General features: G+C 38.6%; 1 protein-coding gene across 3 annotated transcripts in view; it reads left to right on the forward strand.

The window, feature by feature from the left end:
- The window catches only part of LCLAT1 (lysocardiolipin acyltransferase 1), a 120,916-nt gene that overhangs the window by 20,270 nt on the left and 79,875 nt on the right, over window positions 1-20,771 (forward strand). For 2 of the 3 annotated variants that reach the window (XM_087776348.1, XM_087776349.1), the window contains exon 3: window positions 20,272-20,440. In XM_087776348.1, coding sequence (XP_087632474.1) covers window positions 20,276-20,440 — 165 coding nt within the window. In that variant the 5' untranslated portion in view covers window positions 20,272-20,275. Of the gene's footprint in view, window positions 1-13,272; window positions 13,350-20,271; window positions 20,441-20,771 lie in introns of those variants that run through there. The other variant, XM_009472497.2, reaches the window with a different exon arrangement.

Consider the following 20,771-nt stretch of genomic DNA (forward strand, 5'->3'; position numbering starts at 1 on the left):
GATTGCTGATATAGTTTCTGGTTTGTTTTTTTTTTTTTATTTATTTTGCAGAGTAGAAAAGCTAGAAAATTTGATTCATCGAGTCCAGGCAATGTCTCATTGGAAGACTCCTGGAAAACTACACTTGTTCTAGAGACAAACACGATGTCATTTCAGTAGCAGAGCTCCTGGAAACAAATGTTTTTGCATGAGGACTCAATTTTTCTTGTTCTGAACTCATTCAAACAAATTACCCTGAAGACTCTATTTGTGGTAAACTTTTCTTGAGCCGTGTTCAGAATCAAGACTGAATCTGAGTGCTGTTTAGAAGCTGCAAGGGTTGTAAGTGTGTGAACAGGTAAATGTATCAAGCAGAGCACTGTGCCTCAATCTTCTGAGATCGGTGTCCTTTAGCAGTTCCAGCTGGCGTTTCCATCTGTTCGCCAAATTACTGTGCTCTCCATAAAAAAGTATGGTGACCTGGAACAGCAAAGCAGCTTGCTTTTCTTTCTTTAATTAGGTGATGACTTTTATATTTACAGAGGAAAGAGGATAATTTGCGTAAGTAAAGCCAATTGATAATAGGGGTGTTGAGTACCTCTCTTCATCTATAGGGATCTTCTTTCCTCTTCTGCATCTGAACAATCCCAAGGTTTTGGTGTCTCTAGTGCAGGAGCAAAGATAGAAGGCTGGCTCAGAGTGTCAAGGAGGGAACTAAGACATAAATCCAAATGACCTTATTGGGACTTTGACACATTTGCTTTCCAGCTGATTGAGAACATAGCCATGAGAAGAATATGCTTGGGAATTTTCCACCTGCCCATTTGACGTCGGACAAGAAAGAAATCATTCATTTCCTGACAGCATGTCTGAAAACTGGAAGTGGAATGGTTATTTAATGTGTTTTGGTTTTTTGGCAGTCTGATTCATAGTTTTTGAATGCTTGTAGTTGCCAGTTCTTGATGCAATACATTTTTTTTTTTTTATTCCATGAATAAAAAGATGCAACAGACAAATCTTCAGGGCGTCAGAGCATACTGTGGTCTATTCTCTGTTTTGTTCTCCCTCTAATAGCAGGATAAATAAAAGCATTTTGAGGCCTGTCCTCTTCCATCAAGCCTCTGGGAAAGAAAAAAGAAAGGGCGGGGGGGACGACACAACTGAGCATGGAAAATTTTATAAAATTGCTCATGGGTTTCCTTTTCGTATGAAATTTCCCTGAAATTTTCCCCATGACTCATTTCCTTCTTGACTCCTTTTTAAGTCCATAGTATGGGCTTTTATTTATTTATTTATTTATTTAATTTTAAGACAAGGAGGTAGCTTTTTCCTGCCCAGTGTGACGTGGATTTTGCAAAGGTGTATATTCAGTGTTGAAGTTATTCTGCATCTTCTGAGTGCTTAGACATTGCAGTCTATTCTCCATAGGGACAGATGCCCTCTTTTCTCTAACTTCTCTTTACGGCCTGTGGGCAAAGACAGGAAGCAAGGAATGCACTTCCAAAGAAAATGGATATTAATCAGGGGTGTATTGTGTGAGGGAAGAGGTGGTAGGAAGTAGGATGTTTTATTTTAGCAGATGTCTATTGATGGTTGCAAAGGTCTTGCCTTGACGGAAGGTCAATGAGGGAATTTGTTATGGTTTCATAGCTTCTGACTTGCAGTTTCCAGTTCGTGCTGATGGACGCTCTTTCTGCTGGATATAGGCTTTTCTAGAACTCATTGCCTGAAATGCCACCTGGCATCTTCTACAGTGGTAAGGGCACCTCTTTTCTCTATCGAACACGTGCATGACTAGTTCCTTTTTATTGGAGAAACAGAAATACCGTCCAGTGTGAGAGACGTAAAAGGTTAATAGAATGCCAGAGTCCTATGGTCATTGCCACTCATAAAATAAGTTCTATGGAATCCATAAATTATTTACTGCAAATACATCTAATCTGACCAAACTCTTAGACATGCTTAAAGCTCTACAGTATAACTTTTCTTGCAAGGGAAAAAAAAAAAATCAAGACTCGCAGGGTTCTTCTAGTACCTGTAAGATAGAGCTTACTTCTTTCTTAGAAATGGCCACAGTAATATGTTCTGCTAGTGCAATTAAAGTTTAGTATAACCATTCAGTGGATTTGAAGCATTGTAAACCCTTGAAGATCTTGGCAGCATTTCTTGGAATATCTTATTCCATAAAGGTTTGTATGATCTGATCGCCAAACTACCTGAATGCTCCTCACAGTGGATTAAGGTCTGTCCTCTTTTCCCCTCCTCTCCCCACCCCCTTCCAGGGTTCAGATAAACCGTATTATTTACAAGACCTGAATCTTTTGAAAAAGCATGTGATCTCCCTAGAGAAACAAATGAAATTACTTAAATTCTAAATGATTAATTTGTTGGAAAATGAAGCTTAAATACTAGAAGTAAAATTGCCTGCAGAGGTTAATTCAGTTTTGATGTACACATTGGTAGGATCTTTGATTTACGTGAACACATACTACTTTTTCTGTAACTAGCTGTTTCCTTTCTCTAAACTTATAAGCAACCAAATGGAGAGCCTTGAATGAAGAATGTTGCTTACTCTTTAATTAGAAACATACCTGGCTATCCTGCTTATAAGCAGTGCAGTCCTCCTAATGTTGGAAATTTCATGGTTAAACTTCTTCATCCTTTATGAAAAAGGAGCTTATTTTGTAGAGAAATTAAGCTGACTTCTTAGCTATTCTCATTCCATATCACTAATAGCACAATTTGTTCTAGTTGGATCAATTACTACATCTGAAACAAGTTTGGGATACTTGAAAAGAAGTCTTAAGAACAAACTGAAAACTGAAATCCAAAACAAGATTAAAGTAAAATAATAAAAAAAACCCCAAAACTACCCCCCCACACCCTCTCACCACACTATAAGTAGAGAAATCTTCCCTGCATTAACTTACAGCTGTTATGTCATAGGAACTTGGAAATACTGAGAGAAAGTGGTAATTTCCTCAACTGTGGCAACGCTGGCTTAGTTCCCCTTTCTAAAATGGAGTTTTCCGTCCAGGAATAGGTAGATATATTGCAGCTCACTTTCGATTTACGTGTATTTCCATGTGTAAAGTGTAAATTCTTAGCTTGTTTTGAAGTATCAGTACATCTCAGTACTGAAATATGCTGTTTAGCTGTCTGTTCAACCGGATAGGAACCCTGAGCTAAAACTTGCTGCTGTGTTTGATTTTTACAATCCTATCTTTGTGTTCTTGTCTCTGAATGTACAAATCGCTATAAGCATTTGTTGAAAGGCCAAGTTCTTGTAAATTAGATGCGTGCTTAGAAAGTCCCTTGATAAACTAGGCGAACTAAATTTCCCAGATTGGTCACTGTTTACTCTTTTCAATTACAAATAATTTGACTGGAGACAAATGTGGCTGTTCCTGAGTTGGAAGAAAAATTATCCAGTGAATATAGATGTCATGACAAAATGAAGAAGATTTTTGGAATCAGAGTGACACTTAAAATGTTACCACTTTAATGACTGTACTAAATAGTCCATTATTAAGGACTGATATCCTAGTGTTACTGATGTATTTTTTATCTATCTGTCTATCTATCAAGAGTGTGTATGGGGCATGAGGTTGGGATACGAAGGAAAATAAGTTTGGTTGATCAGATTCGGCAGTGTTTGTAATGTGTTTTACTTAGCTGTTCATGATATATTATTATGTTTGTCCAGTTTATCTAAATGAAGACTGAAGTTTCATGGCTAGCTTGCAATTATCTTTATAGAAATGAAATTATTAAATCAAAATATGGGTCAATAGCATAATAGTGGGACATGTTAGATATCCACATGCTGGTATTTTCAAACAGGGCAACCTTTTGGAAGGTTGTTCTAGACAAACAATTGTTGGTTAAGTGAACTGAATTGAATAGCCTTCCATAAACATTTGATTAAATGATCTAATGGTATCATCTATTTGGCTTTAAACTTTGAGGAGGACAAGCCCATGACAACTGAAATGCAGTTTGAATCTAACACAGTTTTTTTCTAAATGTCTTTTGGTGGCATTGATGGAAGAATATTCTTTTGTATAAGTCAGTAGGAACAAAGTGAAAGAAAACTGAAGAGGGAGCTGTTTTGCAAAAGCACTTCATTTTGCAAACAGCTTTTTCCATTGCTGAAGTTTGTTATGACTCCGCACATGTTTAGTCACTTCTTGTATGTAAAGAGAAAAATAGCAATTTTCGTCATCGCTTCTTGTCCTTTTCATATGTAAATGTTAGTGAGTGTGATAACCTGGGTCTTGAACTGATCTCTGAAACAGACTGAAAGGGCTAAACTTGCTGAAAGTCTGTTCAAAATGCCAGGCTGTGTGGGTGTACAGCAATAGTTGCATGTTCTTGTAGGAAAACCTTTATTCGTAATGGGAAACTCTTCCAGGGCATCCTGTGCCCTGTTCCTTCCCTCCCTTTTCTCGGAAGAAAAACCTGAAAAAAATATTGCCTGCATAGTATTTTGTGTTTGGATGGTTCTAATGTCACAAAGGTATGAGCAGAGTGTGGCATTCCTGAGGTTAAGTGTCTCTTTAGCTTTTCCAACTGTGATGGCAAATTTTACTCAGAAGTTCTAAAATATTAACCCTCTGTAGATCCAGGGTCCATGAAAATAAGCTGTGTGTATATCTGCTGCTTCACAGGAAGAGAAAGTGGAGTTTTCTTTTGTGAAATTAGATTATAGGATCAGCCTACAGAACGGAGCGAGATGGGATGGGGAATGAGGGGAAATAATTCCAGTGACCCAAGTTAAGGTACTTATGTAAATGCCCAAAATGAAATGAAGGAAATCCTTCTTTGACGGATTGGTACTAGGCTTGGCAAATTCAAAATTGCGTAAGGTAGTTTTGATCCAGGATTTTAAAAAGACTATACTATTTTGCTGGTATGAAGCAGAAGACAGCTAATTTCTTTTCAATTTAATCTTTTCTCTCAAAGATTAAAAAAAAAAACCAAAAAAACCCCAACAAAACCAAACCCTTACTCCAGAAACACAGTAATGTTATTGTAATATACATACAAAAGAGGAGAAAGCTGGCTCAGAAGGCAATTGTTAAAATTACTTCAATTCTTTTGACTCCAGTATCTATTTAGGCTAAAACACTTGAAGAAACGTGTTCCTTTACATAAGCACGTCTCGCTCTGGAAGCTGCTTGTGGTTTAATGTTTCATCACAATAATGGCAGCTTATATGTGCTGCCAAGAAACCATTACTTTTTCTTCTTGCGCTCAGGCTGTTCCAGTGAGATACCTTTAAGGTGAGAAAATGCATATTTAACAAATCCTGTCATCACTGCCTATTCAGTGAGAGAGCTTTGCGTTTGAACTTCTTGCCCCATTTCACCAAGCATAATTGCTGATATTTCTATAGAGCAAAGTTTAATTAAAAAAAGGGGGGGGGGGGAGGAGAAGGATAAAATAAAGCCTAATGCGGGAATCAGATGTGATTTACAAGGAGATACTTTAAAAATGGCTTATGTAAATAATAAAGATTATTTGATTGTAAATACTGTAGTATGTGTACAAAAAGTGTTTTGCCTTCTGCAAGAAAATCAATGAGAAGGTTCATCTGATGTTGTTAGAAACTTATTTAGAAAATGGGTTGTGCCATAATAAAACCTTGATCCTTTGAACTTTTTGGTTTTATCCCCTAATGATATTCCCTTCAAAGCACCAACTGCAGCTTTACGTCCGTATCCTTTGCCTAATGGGAATATATCAAAGAGTAGCACATGCTGGGAGCAGTGCGGGGCTACACATGTGCTACTTGACCAGCTAGCTGCTTGCAAATGGAATTTATATGGCTATGTTATTTCAGCGTACTCTTTTTGTAAAGAGTGTTGATTTTTCATATGAGTAAACTGGTGAAGGTGGAGGAGGATCTAAAAATTCTGGCTTTGGCGACTATTGCTAGCTTACCTTTTACAACAGAAACTAACAAAGGTGTCGCTTATTGTTTTTGCTTTTTCTCCTGTTCCCCATTCTCTATAGTAAAAAAAAAAAAAAAAACAACCAAAAACAAATTAAAAGAGAACTTTGATTAAATAGTATGTATGGGTAGTAATATCTTTATTAAAAACTGAATTGTGTATGCATTGCCCATAAAACTTTTCTAAATGTTGATGTAGAAAGTTGTTTACGTTTCTTGATATATTCAAATCCAAGGCAGGGGGAAAGTGAAAACTTAAAGAACAGTTTCATGAACATTTATCTTCAGTATATTTTTCTGAATACTCTGTTCTGACGTTCTCATCAATACATCAAAATTAGTAATCAGATTTAATTGCTCAGCAATCCTTGACATTACTTAGTCCAATGATTGATTCCTCTTACCAGCATTACTTTAATAATATATCTGTTTGATCCCAAAGGAAGAGATCTTTTTTTTAAAAGTTTTTGTGAAAGCTTCTTTTCTTACTGTAATGGTTCAATAAAATGTTCAGCTGTGGCTGAATTGGAAGGGAAACACACGTTGTTGTAGCTTGTATCCATGTTGGAAAAAAAATTTCATTATAATAAATCTTAGCTGTTGTTGAAAACTCTGTGCTCAGCAGGAATCCATGTTTCCTCAAGTTGTTTTCAAATTTTCGCCTTACTGCACTTTTGAGAACTTTTTTACAACCAGCTTTACCCCTCCTTCAGTGAGTTAGACAAGGGTTCTTGGGAAAGATGGGTGATGGAAAACTCAGGCTCATATGGGCCTGAGTCAGTACATTAATCTTCTGGGTTGTAATTGGCTTCAAATTGTCTTTGTTAGAAGGCATGTTGTTTTGCCTTGCTTAGCTGTAATACAGGGCTTTCCAACAGCTCTGGTCTTTCCCTTTGACATAGTATGTTCCTTTATTCCCACTGCTGTGTTGTTTTGGTTCTTTCTGTCCTCTCTCTCTGGTTGTTAATCTGCAACAACAGCAGGAGCAGGTGAAAATGGTTTGTGTGAGAAGAAAGTTTTGAGTGTTAAGCAGCTTTATGTAAAATTAAAAATTATGTGTTTTAGCCTTGAGAAAATTACAGGCTTAATCTAAGTTATTTGTATTAATCCAAGTATATAACTGATACTGTAACAGCCTGGGTTTTTTCTTACAGCACATTTGTAGAGACCATAGTAGAAATTGCAAACGTTTATCTTCTATTTAAGCTATGAAAAATGTGTTATTAATCTTTAAATAAAACAATATTATTCTCTGTGCATTTCTGTGGAGAGCTTTTAAGGCCATGTACATATTAAGAGCTACTCTCATGGGAAGACGGTGCTCTTGCATAAATTCGGATCAAAGTACAGACGAGAAATCGTATTTAGTGTCAAGAATGGAAGCACTCAAAAGAAGCGTCCGCATGTGTTTCCCTGTGAAAGTCAAAATTAGGAGTTTTTAACTTAACAATCACAGCTTAGCTTTTTCAGAGGTGTTTTTGCCGCGGTCCTTGCTCAAGGTGGACCTGCTGAGGGGAGAAGTCAGAACTCTGAAGGACAGGACCCTTGCCTTACTTGTCACTGGGGCTCTTATTTTAGCGCCATTGCGGAGAATTAGGTTTAAGACCCTGCTCAGTATGGGTTAAGATACATAGGAGTGAGTGTTTCTCAATTAGATGCCTCCACTAGAATGGAAATTCACATAATATTCATTCTGCCCATGAACTTGGAAAGCAGCAGCCCTGCATGTCTTCTTGGTTTTATACCTCCAGCAAAGACGGCAAGTTGCCCCAACTGCCAGTCAGTTAATTCATAACATTTTAATAAAGAGTTCCAAAAATTTTACTGTCCCTTGTTTGATGAAGGTCTTGTAACTATAGTTTCTCTAAATAGTTTCCATTCTTTTGTTAGTATTTACTTATGTGCTGGCATAAATGAGTAGCTTTAATAGACTGCAAGTGGTACCATGTAGTATCAGGTCTTCGATCCTTGTGTTGCATCGTTTGCCATCACTACACTTGCTCTTGTTTATCAAGCTGTTTGCTTGATGGTCATGCTGGCAACAAAAGTGTTTCAGAGCTGATCATCTCAGTGTAGGATAAGATAGCTGTCGGTTCCATGCTCAGATGAAAAATGTTACTTAGCTCTGGGACATAAGAATATTTCGTAGTCGATGCTGTTATTTTAACGCTGGCGCTTCTGTGTTCAACTTTGTAGCTGTGCTTGTGATGTTTTTTCTTAACTTCAGCATGCCTTGCAGTCATGCCAGAAGTGGACTAACTTTCCTGAGGTTGTATTGTTTGAATGCAAAGTGTTCCAATATGTAAAGATATACTGTCCTGTGGTTATTTGGGATTACGGAGAGTTTCAGCAGTGTGTTTACTTTCGTAAGACACAGGGAGAAGCCTCAAACTGATGAGGAAGAGAGGGAAGTGGAATGTCATAAGCATCTGTTTTTGACAAGTTCGTGATTTATAATTTCCCCAGTAAAAATATCACCTCCACAGTGCCCATTGCAATGAACTCATTAAAAGCATTTCAAGAGCTGTGATTGCATTTGGGAATTCTTCTGCAAATGTGACTAGAAAGATGTACGTGCTTTCTCATATATATCCTTAGCCAGTTGCCCAGGTACTTCACTTATTAATGAGCATATTTTCCAGCTTGAAGATAAGCTCTTCTAGCTTCTGTTTCTGTGATATTAGTATGCTAATCAGAAATAGCAGATTCTTTCCAAGAATTCTGTGTTTTTGTGTAATTTTTTTCTGAAAGGTCAGGGCACTTGGTAAAAGGGGAAACATATGCCTGGGTGTGTTCCCACTTGGAAATAACTGAGAGAATGCTAGATCTTCTTGGAAAAGAAATTCTTGTAGCAAGAGAGGGAAAAAAAAAGGGGGGGGGGGGAAATCCATATAATAATTGCTAGATCATTAAATCTGTCTGGCCCTAAAGAAAAGTCTAGATACAGCTGATATTAAACATGTTCCATGACTATAGGAACTGCTATGAGAAGATTCCTGATTTAGATATTTCTGGTAGCATGATCTGCACAGCCAAATCTGGATAATATCTTCCTTTTTTGGTTATGATTTATCTAGTGCAAAGATTGGGTCATTGCATTTCCTCTTAGATTCCTTTTTTATTATTATTTCTTTTAAGGGGGAGAGGGGATACCAATAAATAACCTTCTCTAGACTATGTCTACCTTGCCACCTGTCTCCTTTATCTTCCACATGATAGTTTTGGTGTAGGTCAGGGTATTCTTTATCTTCTGGCCTCCCATCCCCGAGGTATGAGCGGCCTAGTTCCCTTCACTATCCAAACAATTTTTTGCTTCAACAGTCACAGTCTTTTAAAAGTTGTTCTGCCTTTTTGTTCCTTTCCCCTATCACTTTGCAGCTTGTAAGGCAGTTTTGTAGCAACATCAGTGGTAATGAGTCAGAGACGGGCAGTGGTCAGTTGGTCTGTAACAGTGCCCCAAATGTGTGTTGGGAGGCTCTTTATCGATAGCTCTTGTGGGGCTTTCATTCTTTCCTCCCCTTTTTTTCTTAATGGCTCTTGTTAAGCTAGAGCTTTGCTCACGTGTAAAATCTAGTAGTCCCTGAATAGCTATAACGGGTTATTTCCCTGACTAGGTCACTTGCTGTTCTGTAATTATTTCATGGATATTTTATTCTTGGATTGCCTAGCATCTATGTGTCTGCCACAGCACATCTATCTAATGAATCTACAACTGCCAAATGTATTTGCAGCTGACTTGAAACTCATTCTTACCGTAACATTGACTTGGTCTTTGTGATGGGAAATACAGCACCTATTAAACCACTTTTAATTCTTTTTCATAAGCTCCTTTTGGTTCTGGCAAACTTTATCAGAAACTGAGATTCTGTTTCAAATAAGCTACTATTTTACATAATACAAAGCTAAAAAGCTAAAAATCTTAGTCTTAGATGTTGCTTTTTTCCATTTGTCTTCTGGCAGCTTAGTGAAGTATTGCATAAGGACTGGCAGATAACTTGCCCAGTTGCTTCAGCTTTGAATTACTTTATTTAGCTTCTTACACTGGTCATTTGTTATAGGATAAAATGACCTTGCTAAATGTTCATGCAAAACATGTTGTTATTCATTTGTCAATAGCACTGGGTCCTTTGTGTCTAAATGCAAAACACTTTACAAGTAAGAATCAAATGGTCACTCATATCTTCCTATGTGTTTGAGGGACCAAAGCCATTCAGCTTTAACAAGAAACGTGAGTTGCTTTATTATACTATATTGGTAAAACATTTTCTGGCTTTGAGAACACTTAAAGTTTGAAGAAAAATGTTGTGTGTTTTATAGACTCAGATTCAGTAGCCCTGGAACCAGAAGCAACATATCTGCATCAGCCTGCTGCTGTGCATGGGCTGAGAATCCCTGCTGAGACACGGAGCTTTATTAGCTCAAGTACAGATCGTCTAACTCAGCTCTGCGTCTTCCCAGGCAAAGCCTGCATCTATGCACAGCACCACGCAAGTGTTTACACTGTGAAATGCAGTGCTCTGTTAGAAATGGCTTTGAAGACCTGGATCGACTTGAAGCCCTGAGGATGTCCCTTTGGAGTTCTGTCAGAAGAGAAGCTTCCCTTTGTAGTGGGTGGAAAGAAGGAATTACAGAGCTGAAGACAGGGTTAAAGCTACAGTTCTTAACACTGGTTTGTCGTGTAATCTTAGGAGTATCCAGATATGCTGTTGACTGATCCTACTGGTGAGCTATGCAAACGAGATTTGAAGACTGTTCTCTAGAAGGCTCCGGAAAGCACAGCAGAACTTCATCTCTTACTGTAAGGTCTTGAAGCAGAAATATTATTAGTAGTAGGACAATAGTTTGGCAATGTGTGATTTTTGGCTATATCGCTTTGGGTGTTCCATCTTCACCAAAACATAACAGACTGAGAACAGGATTTCATGTCCAAAAATGGAACAAATGCAAGTAAAGTGTTTCTGCTGCTTCTAGTGGGAATGAAACATTTGTAAATTTTCTGCAGAACTACTGCATTTTTCCTCTTTTGCTTCGAAGCCTGCCAGGTAACTGATCTATTGTTTCTGCTATGCTTACCTTGGAAAGCAGCCAGCCTGTAAGCATAACTCACTAGAAAACTACAATTTATGTGGCTTTTAAAGTTGTTATAAACATGTGATACTTGCTGATGTGTAAGTATGCTTCAAAGTGCTGTGTATTCCTGATACAAAGGCAGCCCTGCAAAATTTCAAGTTTTCTAAAGTATGGAATTTTCCAATTAAGTGGCTAGAACATTTTTAACATTATTTGTAAATTTTTTTTCTTTGATATTTGTCTTGGAAATATATTTTTAAAAGCCTAGGCAGTTTCACAGACTCAAAGGCTTGACAGAGTTATATGCAACCGAAAAAAGCAATTTATCTTTATTATTATTAAAAAAAACCCCAAACAAACAGTGGCATAAATTTGTCTGTAGGCACTGTTCTCCATCTCTCATATAAGTACTTTTTAGCCAGAATGACTTGCATGGTAGGGAGATGAAGATAAGTCTCTACTTTTTCTTTTCAGCCCTTTAACAATTCTGAGAGTAGATGAAATCCATAATCTGATCTTGCAATGGATTCTCGGTGGAGACTCACTGGCTTTAGTAAGTTTGCTGTTGGGATTTTTAGCATGAGGCCTGCCAAAGTTTTATAGCATGTCATATGCTACTAAGAAAAGGAATAGAGTAGTTTAACAATTCTTGTTGTTTGTTGTAGTACAAAAGATACTAAAAGATACTAAAAGAAAAAAAAGCTGCAATATTACCCATCCAGAATCAAATTCATTTGTAGCATACATTGTAACTGGAAAAGGAGGAATTATTTGGGTTAATATATTCTGTTCTAAAAGAGAGAGGTTTTTATTGAGGATGGTCACAAATACAAAGCTCTCACTGAAACTTTCTCCAAGTTGGGTACCTTTCTTAAGGCCTCTGAAAGTCTGCTTTTACACCCCCCCTTTTTATTTTCGTAATTGTACTCCTCATAATGAATTAGCGTAAGTTTTTTGTCATGCTGTTACTATCTTAGCGATGGTCGGTGGTTTTCATAGCTTGTTGAACAGGCTGTTTGAATTTTGTTCATACACGTCTCCTATATTTCTTTTGAGTTGTTAACCCGATGAGAAAATTCTGTCTTGATGAGGGCTGAAAAGCCATGAAAAGTTTCATGGATGTATCCTTACACAGAAGGCAGTTGTGAGTTACTGGTCTGTAAGAAGGCTGAGAAAAGAGTTTATTTTGGAAATGGTGAACACAGCAAAGTTTTCAGAACCTTGGAAATGCAACGTTTTTTTAAATTGTACATTCAGGATCTCTTGCAGTGCATTTCAGTAACTTGGAAGGGCTTTCACTGTTCTCAGGGAATGATTTTAGTTTAACACCAATGGCAGAGTTTTTAAGATACTCCACCGAACACTCTACTAGTTTTGTCATTGAGTAACTGTTCTTAAGCGTGGAGTCCTTGATTTCTGTTCCCTGGCTGAGGATCTTATTGTGAAATAGGTACTTCTGAAATTATAAATGCCACCCGTCCCTGCCAAGAATAGCTGTGAACTAAAGTGTTGCAGTGCTCTTATGCGGGGGGGGAAATGATTTATTGCTTTGCTTGTAACATTTCCAATTACAAAGTGGAATGTTTTATCTGTTTTTCATAATTTTCACTTGGATTTGTTATCTATCAAAGTTGGTCAGCTTTTTGGTCTATTACAGACTTTTAAAACTGGAGGACTTAGATTTGCCCGCTGTCAACCACAAGTAGCTTTTTTGTAAAGTAGACTAGGCCTAGAGCTGACCTGCATGTTTTACATAATATACCTAATAAAACTCCAAAACTGACCACTACTCCATGTTTGTTGCAAGGTTATGGTTTGGGTTTTTTTGTTTTATTTAAAGACAGGGGATGAAGGGGATGGGGGGAATACAACAGCTGTTCTTCATCTGCCAAGCCTATTTTTGAAGACTTGTCAGACAGGGCACTCTTTTTATATTGGTTGCTGGTTAATACAGGCTTGTGGGGCCACAGTGACTTGAAGGATAGTTCAGAGAACAACTATATGCACGGAAAGCCATGAAGAAGTAATTCAGAATTATTTGTGTCTGTGCAATATGCAGTATGCAATATTGCAATATGCAAAAAATGAGGTAGCTTTTGGTAGAAAAAGCTCTTGTGCAGTTCTTCCTTACAGCAGCTTAAATTTGTCAATTCCTCTAGATTTTCTGAATACAGTAAGGAATAAAAGCAAGCTACTTTTCCATACATTATTCTTTTTTTTCAGGAAGCAGCTGTAGCTGTTGCTTGATACCCTCTTACAAATTATTTTAAATACCTTAGCTCATGCTCTCATTCAAGCTTTATTGGTCTAATGGTTGTCTGGAGCAACAGTGGCAAGAGTACAGGTAACCAAGAGTGAAAAAGTATCAGACTGATTTGGATTTGATGTCTGCACCCTGACTGAATTATCTGCTTACAGTTTCTAAAGGCTGTACTGCAAAGAATCTCAGCCAGGTTTTTTGCATTTGGTAAGACACAATTACTTGGAAGAGCAAATTAAATATTCTATTAAATTTTTTATTGAATTATAATAGTCAGATTAAGTCTTGGCAAATAAAAGAGATAATAAATTGTAAGATGCAGCAATAATCATATTTTAGTGATAATATTTACGGAAATTACTCATTAAGTATTGTACTTTTTATTTTGTGCATGTGTAAGCTAATATCTGCTATACTGTTAGAGAGGGTCAAGGATGTGGTTTGTAATGATAATTATCTTTTATTGCCCTATCCTATATTGTTTTACGATACATGTGTTAAATCTCTTAAAGGTTTTTAAATGCAAGAACTGAATAAAAGGGAAGTAGTTTTAATCACCAAGTGCCTGTTTCTTCATATGTTTTTTCTGTGATAGTGATCTGTGCCATATTTGTATGTTCCTTAAAATACCAAAGTGCCCAAGAGAAGGATCAGAAATAAAATGTAGTTCATAAAGAGGTCTGTGGAGACTGATGGAGCTTCTTGCCTCTGTCGTGTGGGCTACTGATTAGAGTGGGTATCTGTGCAATTAATAATTCAGCTTCTTCCTGTCATTGCTTCCCATACAACCTCTGCTATTTCTGCAGTTCTTTTAACTGAGGCACAAGTGAGAAGTTACGTGATCAAAGAGATGGGGTAAGTTGTAGATCTGGAAATACAGTTGAGTCGGTCTACAAAAGCTTGCTATAAGCACTTTTCTTTTTAAAATACAGTATTACATAGAAACTGGGTTCTTGCTCTGAGTGCAAGAATTGGTAAAAATTTCCTTTGAAATGTTGTTATGGAAAAAAAAAAACATAAAATGCTCAAACAGAAAAGCCTGGTGATTTGTTGGACTTGAAACATTCTGCTAGGATGTGCCATTTCCACTGAAACTTTGTCTGCCTGGCTAGTGTTTTGTCACTTGGCCACCTGCTCGGTGGTTGCCGAGACCCCTGCCTTATTTGCCTCGCAAGCTGGGAAGTGTTGTCCAGCTGCCTGCTCTCCTGTCCCGGTGATTTTGTTTAGTAACCTTAAAAGCTAGTGAACAAGTAGACATTCGGGTCATTCGTTTGGCTTGTTTAATGAATGCTTGGGAAGTTGGCAATCTTTGTTCCCCTCTTGCCCACCTCCTTGAAGTCCAATTCACTTCACGCAGATGAAAGTTTTAAAAATTGTTGTGAAAATTGTATCTTCTGACTTGGAAATTATGTTTCAGAATGCAAAATTGAATATGGGAGCTGGAATTTCCACCTCACCTCTTTCATTTGCCGTGCTTAGAGGAAATGCAGAACTAAATTAAGTTAGGTTGCAGTTAACTGCTGGCTTTCTTTGCAGAACTGTTAGAGAAAAGGCATCATTGACTGTCTGTGTGAGTTTCTGCTTGATTTTAATTGAAGATAACATTTGCCTTTTTCACTGGTAATTAACTGGAAGGAGATTAAACCCAATGCCTAGTATTCCCCATTCAGTTCTTGAAGACTAATGAACAGTTTTATTGCCCGTGCTGATTGAATGGAAACGTACTGACCGGTAATAATACAATGTTGTTTTATTGGCACTAAAGAGCATTTCTTTATTTTTTCAGTAGCGTAATAAAACCTGATTTGCTGACTGCATAATACTAAGTGCTTAAAAATCTCTCTAGTTATCAGGCAGCTGGCTCTGTTTGTCAGGTAGCATTGCTTAATTCCATACTGTAGGTTAAATCTGGTTTTACATTGAACCTGGAGCACGAATTAACCTGTTTGTACAAGAACTTTGAATTAGCCAGGAACTGTTAAGGAAACGTGAAGCATGCGCTGAGTCTTGACTACTGTGAAACTTCTAGACCTTTAATTTTAGAACCTTTTTGTTTCTTACCAGAGAAACTTATTTTGCATCCTTTGCCCACTTACAAGCCATAGAAGCAGTTCTGAAGAAAAACAAGTTTTGTTGTAGAGAGCAGGCTGTTTAAAACCTTTTGAAATCATCGTCATAACAAGCTGTGGTTTGTCTGTCATTCCAGCTGTACCTTGAATAACAGCATGTAGATGATAAGCAAACAAGCCAAAATCCGATCACAGGAAGGTGCCTCTGCTTTATGTTACTATGCAAAAACTTTGTTTGCATAGAATACTGAAATAATTTCAAGAAAATATTCTAATAAACATGAAGTTTACAAAAATGCAACTGTTTTGGAAAGTAATTTGTCCCATTGTAGCCAAGAATTTTTAAAATTAACTGAAATGTAAAACAAAAATTGTATTTTAAGAATTACTGTTTCCCGTTACCTGGAGACAGAGCATGTTTTCCTTCTGCTGTGGCAACAAAAACATGTGAAGTACAGTATCCCAATAACTTGGAGTTCTGCCACAAAATAGATGAAGAACTACAAGCGCAGTATGAGGATGCTGTCTTTCTCACTGTTTGCAGCTTTCCGCCTGAATCTGAAAATAATTTTGACTGTCTCCCCACACCTCTGACCCACAGAGCAAATGGAAAGTGGCTTTAAGATGCATAAAGGCCGTAATACTTGCTAAATCCAGTGCCGAGAGTGATGGCAGCAGTAAAGGAATGCTTCTGCACTTTGAAAATGCTTGGGTTCTGTTATTCAGACTTCCCGTTGAATCCTTTAATTCATTTCTTGGGTGTCATCTCTGACATGAATCAGCTCTGATTTTCTTTGTTTTGAGATTTTTCACATTTGTTTTAGGTCATTTTACAAGTCCTCATTAAGTACTTCTTTCCCTTTGAGATTATTTGGTTGGTTTTTAATCATGTTTTGAAGTTGCAGGCATGTATTTTGCATTGATTTGTAGCTGTTGCTTCGCTTGTTGAATGCATATGTTAGATTTGGGATGGCTGACACGTATCTGTAAAGATGCTTTGTTTCTAAGCTAGGTGTTTAAGGGGCTGAGAGATGAAAAAGGATGATGATAGAGTCAATTCCCTGTTGTCTTCGGTAGCAGGCGTCTGGGAATTCCTCAGGTGACTGACACAATGGTAAAGTGAGTGCAGCAGCCCTTGTAGTGCCAACGTGAGCTGACACCAGTGCGCAGAGCCTGGCCTGGCCTGGCCGGGCTCGGTAGCCGAGCCTGCGTGCCGGCCGCGCAGCCCTCAGCAGTGCGGCTTTCCTTTTCAGCAGGGCGTGTGGCCGCTCGGAGCGTGCTGCTCTTCGCCTGCCCGAACAAGCTGGTATCGCAAGGGCGGCGGGGGGAAATGGGGTGTGTATGGGAGGGGTATTGCTACCTAGGGATGGGAGATGTGGAACGCGGGGCTGGGAGAGGGGTTGCTGTTGGGAAAAAGGTGAGGATACAGAGCTGAGCAAAGACAGGGAAAAGAGGGTTTGTTGGGCAGGTTGCGGCACTGTGTGGACATGACTGTACTGCTTCAGAGACAGGGCAATTCCCAAACTGTACTGAAGCTTTAGTAGGACACAAAGTTGTGACTAATTACGTTGTCTGACCAGAGCTGGCTCTGTACAATTTACAAACTTGTGCACTGTACTCCTAGCCGAGGAGGTGCTGGAGCTGGCCCCCTGTGGCACCGCTTGAGTCGGGGCACATCGCTTCAGCGGGGCGCCCGGCCTGGCGAGCGTGTCAAATCCAGCCTGGGGCTTCGGCCTCCCCTCTGCCCTCGCTGCTCTGAACACACGCAGAGCAACGCTTTTGCTGACTAGCCCAGGGCACGTGCTGCTGGCAGCCGACGCGCCCGGCAGCTTGTGTGATGAATACCCACCCTTGGCTGTTGGCTAAAATGAGAGTGTATGTAAATGTTCCTCAACTGACATGCATAGGCAGATACATTTGAAATCATGTAACCTATTGTCCAGGCTGTAACTCCACCACGTGAACCCACAAATGAAAATGAATGGGTTGAGTGCATTAACAATTTCACCCTGTTACTAAAATGAGCTTGCTGAGCCCTGTTTTCAGAAGGCCAGCTGGATGGTTGCTCTCTGCTGTAAGTTCTTCACATTATCACAGGCTTCTCATTTTGCAATTTTTGCTCAAATTCATTAAGAGAGAGTCGTTTTTGCACCTGTTTGCATGGTATGTGCTTTACTGTGGTGGATGTAATTCAGAGACAAAGTTCATCCGTTATTCTAGATAAATGCATGTGTATGTGTGTAAAGATATATAATGTATTTATATATAAGCAATAAGCAAAATATGGTATGTATCACACTTTAAAAATGTGGCTGCAAGAGAGATAAATGACATCGACTAAAAACACACATGGTATCTTTTGTGTCTAGAAATAAACACCGCGGTGTTTAACCTAGTGGAATGCAGTATAACTTATATATGTATATACTGTAATGCTAAAGAAAATACTGCTGAGGTGGGGGTTGAAGAAGAGAAACTTCAGAACTTCCTCAGGTCTTCTCCATAGCTCAGACACCTTCATCTAAAAAAAAAAATGTTTACAAGACAGTCTTTCACATAAAATACAGAGAAGATTTTATTTTTCTTAAATATTTGGCTCTGCGCTATAATTTGAAGGAAGGACCAGCGTAAACTGTGAAAAGCTCAGTCTGTAAATAAGTGACCCGCATTGCTTTCCTAAGAGTCTAAGCGGATGATGGAGCGATGTCTTCTCTCATTAACCCTGTGGTTACCTGGACACAGCGGTCAAGTATTTGGAACTGGAGCGCGCACCTCGGTGTTGCGCAGCAGCTGCTTGGAGCCGGCGAGTCTGTCTGGCGGACGTCATTGCAGCTGACGCGATGACCGGTGGCTCCGAGCAGCCTCGGAGAGGACCGGAGTGGCTGCCTGAAGCTAAGCAAACTCGTGGTCTGTGTCTGCTAGTGGGTTTTATGTGTCTGAAAGCTGTCCCTCGGTGTTTCCAGGTGTTTTGCTGTGCGTGTTCCTCACAAAATGCTTGATTAGATCAAGCACATTGAATTTTAGTCCTCTCTGCTGCCTTTTGCCGTAGGTCTCAAATCTTGATATGTCAGGAGAAGGCCTTTTCTTCTAGTCCTGCTGCAATGAATGCCTTTCTTTGCCCTTTCTGTTGTTTCTGTCCTTCTCTGGGTTTTTTCTTTTGTCTGGTACCTTTATTTTGGACTTTCGCCACACAGGTTTGCAGTAACAAATACAAGGAGGCAGCTGGAGCATTGTTTCTTCAGTGCAGTGCTCTTCAAGGATCCCTTGATGTGTCAAAATTGATCCTACTTAGCACGTGCGTATGTGGACAGCAGGTTATTTAGTTCTTGCTTTTGGCAGGAGAGAGGGCTCTGTACTCCAGGATGTAAATAATGTGTATTTGAGTTTAGATTTCATTGTGTTAAAATCTGATACAGCTATCAGCAAACATTTCTATTTAGTGTAACTTTTTTTTTGCTATGCTGCAGAAGTTGAGCTAAATACAGCCTCCTGTATCCTTATTACATTAACAAATTTGCATGGCCTCTTCTCTTGGCCTTCCTCCACATATGTACAGTTTAGGAAATTGTTTAAACCTAAAAGTATCCCAAAATAGAGCTACTTTCTTGTTACTTGTCAACGTGAAGTAGCAGAAGCAAATTCATGTGTTAGCAACACTAGCATTGCCATTTCTTGACTTTTGAATACTTTGCTGTGCAAACATTATTGCTATGGACATTGCACAAAACATGCTTGAGATAAATCATGTATGTTACGGTACATAAGGCTTAATGGATTATTTTTCCATTGCTCATTTTAAAATTAAAAATACCAGCTTCCTGTTTTTCTTGTCCTGAAGTCCGGTCTGCCTGAGCTCTTATAATTTCTAAAATAGCCTGTCAAAAAAGGAATTCAGTAAAGTGACTGAAAAGTGACTTCTACGTAACCTTTGATTTTATAAACAATTGGTTGAGTCCTAAATAGATGAAAACAGTCTATTTTTAGGCCCTAATTTAGAAAATTGATATTTCCACATTTGCTTTGTCATAGCTGGTAGTAGTTGCTAAATTGTGAAAGCTTGTAGCTATTACAAATGCTCGGAGGATTGCTGAGTGTTCTGCCGTAATCCATTAAGAAGCTCCGTGCATTGTACATTTCAATTTATAATAAGGGAGCCTAGCTAATAGTACAGACATTGAAATATTTCAAGTCTAGACTACCGTCTTAAAAACCAAAGGCTATTGGCTTTTTGGTGGAATAAGTTGGAAAATAACTGATAAGGACAGCTGAAGTACAGCAGACTGCAAAAAGTCACAAATTCTCTAAGCCAGGGTGAGTCGGGAGGTTTCCGCCGCTGCTTGCCTGCCCTGTTGTGGTGAAAAGGGAACTGACGTTTGAAATGGCTGGTCAGTCTCGCAAGGTTTGAGTGGTTTCTGAAGGAGGTCGCACGTAGACCCTTGCTAGATGGGGAAGGTGAGGTTCTGCAACGCTGGGTTTAGCAAGAAGAAACAAAATAAAGAAGTAGAAAAGCAAAGTTCCCTATCTTTAGAAAATGCTAACATTAGTGCTTTGCCAATGACAGAGATAACGGCTGAAAAGTTTAATATAACAGGTGTTCTGTTATATAGCTCTTCGTACCGTTGTATAATAAAAATAGCTTGCTGAAGATTTCGGAGTGGAATTACATATTGTAATAAGTGGAGGAAATTACGATGTAGCTGATACTTTTATGACCCCTTTAATATCCCAATGCACCTTACAAACCACTGTGTTTCTAAAGTCGTTCTCTTACTGCTGCTTGTGAGGTAGAATGTTTTGGTTGCGTGTTTACTATTGTCATGTGTTGTTAGCCATGGAAAAAAGGAGGAATATTACCTCAAGCTGGACCTATGGACTTGAAGAGTTATGTATGTACTTTCAGTGTATCTCTCTAACATAACGCCAACTTTCTCTTTCAGAGCCATGGTGTCATGGAAAGGGATATACTTTCTACTTGCACTATTCTTGGGAAGTTTTTTTGGAAGTATATTCATGCTCGGTCCTTTTCTACCTTTGATGTTTATCTCACCGGCCTGGTATCGCTGGATCACCGATTGCATTGTGGCCACTTGGCTCACACTCCCAGTGGTAAGTTGCAGTTTGAGCCAAGTTCTGGGCAAATGTTTATAATCCCACGATTTACTTTGCTTGCTGAGACTTTTAATTTAATTTTATTTTTTTAAAGTTTTTATGCTTTTGTCAAACCAGTCCTTAACATATTTACTATCTTTGGAGACTTAGGTTTTAGCTCAGTGTCGCAGATTCTGTGCCTGTCTACAGTCCCCTTCTTTTTCCACAGTTTATATGTAAGCTAATGCTATGTCTTAACTGTACTCTTGAAAAGGCCTTTTCATGACACCTCCATCCAGTGTCAGTTAGGTGCTGATCAGAGAAGATTAGGTGAAGCACTAGTAAGCAG

Source organism: Nipponia nippon, unplaced genomic scaffold (assembly GCF_047370975.1).
Source record: "Nipponia nippon isolate SJK-2023a ecotype South Korea unplaced genomic scaffold, ASM4737097v1 scaffold_4, whole genome shotgun sequence".
In the NCBI taxonomy this organism is placed as follows: Eukaryota; Metazoa; Chordata; class Aves; order Pelecaniformes; family Threskiornithidae; genus Nipponia; species Nipponia nippon.